Consider the following 8,721-nt stretch of genomic DNA (forward strand, 5'->3'; position numbering starts at 1 on the left):
TTTCGGTTGTACAGCAGCTCTAGAAGAAAATAGTGTCATTGTCTAGCTTAAGTAAGTTCAGTGTTGATTCTGTTGTAAAAAAACAAAATCATTAGTTATTAATTTAGTCAGTTTACCTATACAGCAGCTTTGGAGAAAACAGTGATGTAATCCTCCAGCTCAGTTCAGTTCTCATACAACAGAAACATAATTGTGTAACTAGACCTTTTTAAAAGTTTACTGTATACTTTGTGTGATAGTTATCCCAGTCAGTCCTACATTACAAAATGCGATGGCATTGTTTGAGAATTTAAATGAAAAACCGTTAAAACGTTTAAAATGGCAATAAAGTGCAAAGTGCACATGTCCACCTTAGGGACAAAAGTCAAATGCCTGAAATAAAAATCAGTGATTCAATCAAGCAGTCAATACAATACAACTGCTCATACTTGAAAAGAGCAAAGATACGGATTTATTTGTTTTAACTATAAATCACGAATGATGTAATTTTCTAAACTCCATAATTTCGCCAAAACTATTGTATCTGTAAAATAACCAGACCATGCTACCTGAAATGACCTGAAAAGTAAAGAAAATAAAGCTGGTGATAATAATTACAGCCGCGATTCTGCGCAGTCCGAGCGCCGAGTTGATCCCTTCAAATACGTGTTGTAAAGCGGAAACTGACAGAAACAGAGCGAGACGAGATGCTTTCAATTTTAGCACATTATTAATCCAAAGAAAGAAGCTTCTGAATTTGTCGTCGTCTTGGAGCTTCATAACATAGCACGGACGCTTGGATTACACCGTTTTCTAAGAATGAACATTAGCTTGGGATACAGATCGGCACAACCAGCCAACATGAGCAGTTTCGATTTTCAAACGTAAACATCCGCCGAGCAGTTCCCGTCCATGTGTGAGCGGCTACATCTCGATGCTAACCATGGTTAGGATGAGTATATCTGACCAAACCAGAGGGCATGTCATTCCCAGCTAATGCTCAGCTATAATACGACTGGAGTTGCTTTTATTTGAATTTTAAGTGGCTTGCCAAGACGATAACATTTAGACGCGAATGGGTTAGCACGCGAGCTAACTTGGCTACCAAAGCTGTTTGTGTAACTACACACTGAACTATGTCGTTTGACAGCACAAACAATACGACAGATGATATATAGTCCATCACGGCAAACTAAGGTGACATTTCACAAGCGGACATCCTTATTATGGGTCTACTGAACTTTATTTTTAGTTCAATTGGAAAATGCATAGATGTCATTTGCCTCCTTCTGGATTTAAATTTTGTGATTGTCAGCTCATTAATTCAGCTGTTGGTGGCAGTGATCTCCTTTGTCAATAGTCTGCCCATGCTACTCACAAATTCAGTGTCAGAGTGCTGGAATCTCACTCTGCTTTGCATCATCACCATGAGGGACGGCGTGACCATTGTGACCCATAACATGGTCGGAGGCTGGATGCAGCTGCTCGGAGGCATGCTGGAAAGCTTTAAGATGATCGGATACCTGTCTTCACATTTGCTACTGCGCACCAAAGAGCTTCTTCACCGCGGCCTGCTGTCGGGGCACGGTTTGCTGCGGCAGGCTTGGGAAGGCTGTGGCATCGTGTTCAGCCTGTTGCTGTATTTCATCAACACTATCATCAACTTACTTCTCATAGGCACGCAAAATTTATACTCTGTATTGGTCAGCACTGTGGAGGCGGTGTCCTGCCCTTTGCAGAAAGCTCTTGAGCTGACCCTGACTGTACTGACCTTCCTGTACAGCAGTCTCGTTGGCACCTCTATCCTGCTGTGGACACCATGCAGACTAGCCATGGAGTTCCTGGGATCCGTCTGCCAGATATTCATGAGCGTGTTCCTGCTCAACTCTTATGGGCTGCTGCTCACGTTGGTCATCATCACGAGTGCCACCGTATACCTGAACCCCGCACTCCCAAGACGGGCATCTTTGTGCATAATCAACTACATCAACACTGTGCCCATCCTGCGGCGTCTCCGAAGGACTCTACGCCGCCTCTACGTGCTCGAGAGGAACGTGTGGCAGAGATTGGCCTGGCATCGCAGCCGGATAGGGCTCCTGGTGGTTCCTGCACGGAGAGAAGCTGCGGAAAGGGACGATGGACAGCCCGAGCCCAACCTCGAGCCTCAAGTTGACCAAAACGCAGCAGATCAGGTGGTGGAAAACGCACCTGAGGACACCAACCAAGCGGATGATCCTCTAAACCTGCCGCTTCCAAGCTCCAGCACTCACAGGCCGCTCCGGAAGTTTCCGTCTGAGGACAGTTGCAAAGGCCCTCCGGACAACCTGCTGAATCTTCTACAGGAGCAAGAGGAGAGGAAGAAGTGCGTGATCTGTCAGGACAGCACCAAGACTGTCGTGCTTTTGCCTTGCCGTCACTTGTGCTTGTGTAGAAACTGCACCAACATCCTGCTGAGCCAGCCCATCTACCAACACAACTGCCCCCTGTGCCGCCACATGATCCTTCAGACCATGGACGTGTATCTCTGAGGGAAACGTTTACGGATGTGTTTCTGTCATCCTCAGGTTATTTGAGCAGCACTGTTCTTGAAATGTGGGAAACCACATGTTCCCTTTTTGTCTATGTCCATTCCACTACTATTGCTTGTATATAGATTTGAATCACAACCTTTTATAAATCGTGATGGCGAGGCTGACGACTGTGACTGTGTTTTCTTATGGTTTTGTATACATTGTCACTTTTTTCATCAGCTTTTAGAAGCAACACTATTTTTCTCATAGAGCAATATCACATGAATGTAAGCTTTGTATTAAAAACATTAAAATTGGAATGTAAGATTTGCTTAATTGAGTGTTTAAGGGGAATATTTCTATGCTACAATACTAACATTGGGCCTTATAGTATGAATTGTCTACTTTTTTTTTTTTTCTGACTGTAAAGGTGATCAAAGGTCATCTGCAACATCATATTGATTATTTTTTCTGTGTTGGAGAAATCTGTTTTGCTTTGCATACCTTGTAATCATTCCACCAAAGCCATTTTGCACTATTTGAGTAAACAAGTGTCACTACGATGTTTTCACAAGTCATTCTACAATCTGGTGATGTATTCATGCTTTTTTTTTTGTCATTTATTATTGAAGAGCATTAAGGCTCTCACTGCTAAAATGGTATTGATCAATGCATTTTCAAATCTTTTTTTTGTTTCGAGAGACGGTAATTTAATTCAGTTACCGGTAAAAACCAAGTGGCAGAAAGGCTTTTAGCTCGGCTTTGTTCAGTGGATGTTGTTATAAATCACTATTTTGGATAACGTCTTGTACATTAGAGACACAAGGTACAGACCGTACTGGTTTATCTCATTTATTTTGGTCTTACATGATATTTCAAAACCTGAAATACACAGTTGCATTCAGAAAGGCACAATGCGCAAGACAATCAAGTGCATTTAAGAGAAAAAAGCGTTTGCAAGACCCATGCAAGCAGATTCATAAATGTCCTTTTGAAAAATGTAATTACTCCGTTTAGTTCCTAATTATTTGTCATTCTCAATTCTGCTCAGTGCAGGTGATAAGCACTAACCCATGGTCATTTTAAGGTTTTTAAACATTCCATTCATTCCATATTTAAGCCCCAAGACTTTTTGTATTCTTGTACCACAGACGTTTGTTTTCTATGAAGGTCTCCAGTAATGATTTTTGTGGGTAAAGCAGATGTTTGTCTCTCCAGAAGCCTGGATAATATCAAAACCACATTCATAGACTATCCAGATGAACAATAAACAGTATTTGACTCTGTGGTTGTATTTTCTTTGTCTTCAGCACAAATTGTAGTAGTTTCGTCATTGGACTAAAATGCAATTCACAACAACGTCTTTGTGATAAATGACATATCCCACTTGAGATCTAGTGGAAGTACACTGAGATCAGCACAAGCATAGATTTTAAGCTGCTGATTGTGTGTGTGGGACCTGGAGTGGAGGCCACTTCCTCCAGTTGTTAAATCAAGAAAAAAATAAAAACTGATCCAGTGTTATCTACTTCCCTTTCAATCGCATGGAAATATTCTCATCTCAGCTCTGGAATATAACATAATTTGTTTTTTAACATTGGACCACTTTTTTCAGCTTTAAGTGGTTCATTTGATGTAAGGTGTGTGAAATGCAAGCATATCTAGAAGTATAAAAAGGACACATTCAGCACTGGACAGCTCCACATTCCAGCTTTTTTAGCAAGAGGAAATGTGAATCTCACATTGTTGTACACTTATAAGCAGTATTCAAGCAATCCCCTGAGTACTTCCATTTGGATACGCCTTTCATGTCTGTTATCTGTTGTTGCATACTTGAGAACAATGCTTTAAAAATAACCAAAAACTTAGGAAGTGAGGCACCATAAAGAATTTAACACAGTCTAAAGCTTCCTTTTTTTAAAACAGAGATGAAAGAGGATTTACTTGTTTATTTTGTGCCTTGAAATAAAATCAAGAACCACTTCAATGCAATGAGTCTTTAGAGTAAGCTATTTTAAATTCTCTCTTTTTCCCCTAATCTGGTTATTCTTGACTGCAGAAATTAAAATCGAAGCACAGGTGGGAAACTTTCTAGTTTGTTGACTGATTTATCAATTTGAGTCCCAGCTAAAAGTTAACTTTGCTTGCTGTTATGTATAACGGTCTACCCTCTGACTAACCTTCAATAATGTTAAAGGTGCTAAAGAGGATGTTTTGTTTTATACATTTTTGCAATATTACTTGAAACTATCTTTACTAAATGATAAAAGACTAATTTATTAGGTGCACTGAAAGTAATAATATTAATATACATCATCTGTGCACGAGGTAGGGCCTTAAAAACATCAGCCAATCGTTTACGCGATCATCGTGTAAACGATTGGCCCTCTGGCTTGTCAATCACTGCCATGATGATCCTTGTGAGAGACGTGCACAGATTGGCCCTCTGGCTTGTCAATCACTGCCGTGACGTTCCTTGTGAGAGACGAGAGACGCTCCAGTAACTTTCCACACTCCACAGGCGCCGCATGCGATGTTTTTGTCAGGAGACAGGAGTAACAACTGCAGATTATGAGTTACCTGCGGTGAGTCCGACATAATGAATCCACTAACACGATACAGCGAATTCCGGTGGTAAACACTCGTGTTCCAATACTCGTGGCACGAGTTTTGGGAGGCGTTCCCTCGAAAGGAGGGGGGCTGTTTTACGCATGCGCTCATTTAAAAAACTCAGTAACAGTCTTTGGTTTCTCAGTCGACAAAATGATCCTCTTTATCACCTTTAAAGGAACATCAGCCCTTCAATTATTCTATTTTATTTAATTATGCAATTATTCTACTAAAATAGATCAACATTAAGAACATTTCAAAAGCATGATATTGTACTCTAAACATTTCTATAAACTTCCTTAATGAAGAAAAAAATAGAGCACTTGGGATAGTCATGCAGGAATGTGCTCTAGTGTACCAAGTATAGCACAGCTAGAATAGACTCGGTTCACAGGGTCATCCAATTCACAGTGTATATGTCAGTCTGGCCCGGGTCCACTGAACCAATATGCTCGAGTTTATCTTACAAATAGGAAGTCCTGCCTCAGGGTCAAAAGGAACGTTCCTGTCTCTGAGGATGAGAACAGGGAAAAACACCAGTTCCTCACACCCACACAGAGACTTCAACTGCGTGGAGGACTTCCATTACGCCTATCGTTCATTATTCATTATGAAATTACACAAGGATTTGTATTAAACTGGCAATTATTGAGTAAATTCAAAGTAACTTTCGAAAAAAAAAAATATATATATTTTTTAATATCAATTTTGAGCTAGACCATTCTTTGCTAATTCTTGTTTTTGTATGCAATTAGGTTGTTTCATGAGTGTGTGGCTATGATAATGATTTGCTGTTATTAGAGCAAAGTACACAACTAAACATTTTAATCAATAGAAATGTAACCTGTAATCCTGGCGCGAGTCCTCAGAAAGCCAAAGTAGACATCTAAAGTAAAATACAAAACAAATATTACGAAACATAATATAGCCTACTGTCCAACAGCGACACCAGCAATAAAGTTTAGAGAGAGGCAGGACGCCCAGAATAATGAAACGACGCCCTCTGCTGATATTAACAAAAAAATAATACGTGTGTAAACAGATGTGATAAATGTATTAGACCTACACATTATTTTTAAAATGTTTAAAACTTAGTTATTTTTATGTGTTTTGGACATGTACCATGGTAGTTTGTGTAAATAACATGGCATATATATACAGTGGGTACGGAAAGTATTCAGACCCCCTTACATTTTTCACTCTTTGTTATATTGCAGCCATTTGCTAAAATCATTTAAGTTCATTATTTTTCCTCATTAATGTACACATAGCGCCCCATATTGACAGAAAAACACATAATTGTTGACATTTTTGCAGATTTATTAAAAAAGAAAAACTGAAATATCACATGGTCCTAAGTATTCAGACCCTTTGCTCAGTTTTTAGTAGAAGCACCCTTTTGATCTAATACAGCCATGAGTCTTTTTGGGAAAGATGCAACAAGTTTTTCACACCTGGATTTAGGGATCCTCTGCAGATCCTCTCCAGTTCTGTCAGGTCGGATGGTAAACGTTGGTGGACAGCCATTTTTAGGTCTCTCCAGAGATGCTCAATTGGGTTTAAGTCAGGGCTCTGGCTGGGCCATTCAAGAACAGTCACGGAGTTGTTGTGAAGCCACTCCTTCGTTATTTTAGCTGTGTGCTTAGGGTCATTGTCTTGTTGGAAGGTAAACCTTCAGCCCAGTCTGAGCACTCTGGAGAAGGTTTTCATCCAGGATATCCCTGTACTTGGCCGCATTGATCTTTCCCTCGATTGCAACCAGTCATCCTGTCCCTGCAGCTGAAAAACACCCCCACAGCATGATGCTGCCACCACCATGCTTCACTGTTGGGACTGTATTGGACAGGTGATGAGCAGTGCCTGGTTTTCTCCACACATACCGCTTAGAATTAAGGCCAAAAAGTTCTATATTGGTCTCATCAGAACAGAGAATCTTATTTCTCACCATCTTGGAGTCCTTCAGGTGTTTTTTAGCAAACTCCATGCAGGCTTTCATGTGTCTTGCACTGAGGAGAGGCTTCCGTCGGGCCACTCTGCCATAAAGCCCTGACTGGTGGAGAGCTGCAGTGATGGTTGACTTTCTACAACTTTCTCATATCTCCCGACTGCATCTCTGGAGCTCAGCCACAGTGATCTTTGGGTTCTTCTTTACCTCTCTCACCAAGGCTCTTCTCCCTCGATAGCTCAGTTTGGCCAGGCGGCCGGCTCTAGGAAGGGTTCTGGTCGTTCCAAACGTCTTCCATTTAAGGATTATGGAGGCCACTGTGCTCTTAGGAACCTTAAGTGCAGCAGACATTTTTTTTGTAACCTTGGCCAGGTCTGTGCCTTGCCACAATTCTGTCTTTGAGCTCTTCAGGCAGTTCCTTTGACCTCATGATTCTCATTTGCTCTGACATGCACTGTGAGCTGTAAGGTCTTATATAGACAGGTGTGTGGCTTTCCCTATTAAGTCCAATCAGTATAATCAAACACAGCTGGACCCAAATGAAGGTGTAGAACCATCTCAAAGATGATCGGAAGAAATGGACAGCACCTGAGTTAAATATATGAGTGTCACAGCAAAGGGTCTGAATACTTAGGACCATGTGATATTTCAGTTTTTCTTTTTTAATAAATCTGCAAAAAATGTCAACAATTCTGTGTTTCTCTGTCAATATGGGGTGCTGTGTGTACATTAATGAGGACAAAAATGAACTTAAATGATTTTAGCAAATGGTTGCAGCCATTTGCTAAAATCATTTAAGTTCATTTTTGTCCTCTTTGTTTTATAACACTCTTTGTTTTATAACAAAGAGTGAAAAATTTAAGGGGGTCTGAATACTTTCCGTACTCACTGTATATATATATATATATATATATATATATATATATATATATATACACACATATATATACACAGTTACAAATTGCATTCACTTTATGCCAACTTGCACGTAATGCTTATGACAGAAAAAATACATCAGAAAATGGTCCTTAAAGGATTAGTTCACTTTGAAAAGAAAATGACCCCAAGCTTTATTCACCCTCAAGCCATCCTAGGTGTATATGACTTTCTTCTTTCTGATAAACACAATTGGAGATATATTAATAAATATCCTGACGCATCTAAGCTTTATAATGGCAGTGAGCGGGATCAACAAGTATGAAGCTGAAAAGAGTACTTCCATCCACATCCATCCATCATAAACATACTCCACACGGCTCTGGGGGGTTAATAATGGCTTTCTGAAGCGAAACGATGCATTTGTGTAAAAAGATATCCATATTTAACAAGTTATGAAGTAAAATATGTAGCTTCCACCAGACCGTCTTCCGTATTTTAGTTACAGAAAAAGTGCCGTTGCGTCAGTTACACTTTTTCCATAAGTTGAATAGGGAAGGCGTAGGATGTAGCGTAAACTTTTTGAACTGCAAGAGTTTTACATTTTCTTCATAAGTAGAATACAGAAGTTGGTCTGGTGGAAGCTAGATATTTACTTCATAACTTGTTAAATAAGATTTTTCTGAAAGAAGAAAGTCATATACACCTAGGACGGCTTGAGGGTATTTAAAGCTTGGGGTCATTTTTTATTTCAAAGTGAACTAATCCTTTAAATAATTTTAGTGGATAAATCTGGTCTGT

General features: G+C 39.9%; 1 protein-coding gene across 1 annotated transcript; it reads left to right on the forward strand.

Moving 5' to 3' along the window:
• Positions 1 to 1,190: 1,190 nt before the first annotated feature.
• Positions 1,191 to 4,220, forward strand: rnf26 (ring finger protein 26). Its single transcript, XM_067365098.1, has one exon. It carries the CDS (start codon positions 1,206 to 1,208, stop codon positions 2,505 to 2,507), a length of 1,302 nt encoding a protein of 433 aa, XP_067221199.1. The 5' UTR covers positions 1,191 to 1,205; the 3' UTR covers positions 2,508 to 4,220.
• The last annotated feature ends 4,501 nt before the right edge of the window (positions 4,221 to 8,721 follow it).

This window comes from Chanodichthys erythropterus, chromosome 17 (assembly GCF_024489055.1).
Source record: "Chanodichthys erythropterus isolate Z2021 chromosome 17, ASM2448905v1, whole genome shotgun sequence".
Lineage (NCBI taxonomy): Eukaryota > Metazoa > Chordata > Actinopteri > Cypriniformes > Xenocyprididae > Chanodichthys > Chanodichthys erythropterus.

Coding starts and splice junctions, on each gene's coding strand:
- rnf26 (XM_067365098.1), top strand. CDS start 1,206: ATGGGTCTACTGAACTTTATTTTTAGTTCAATTGGAAAATGCATAGAT.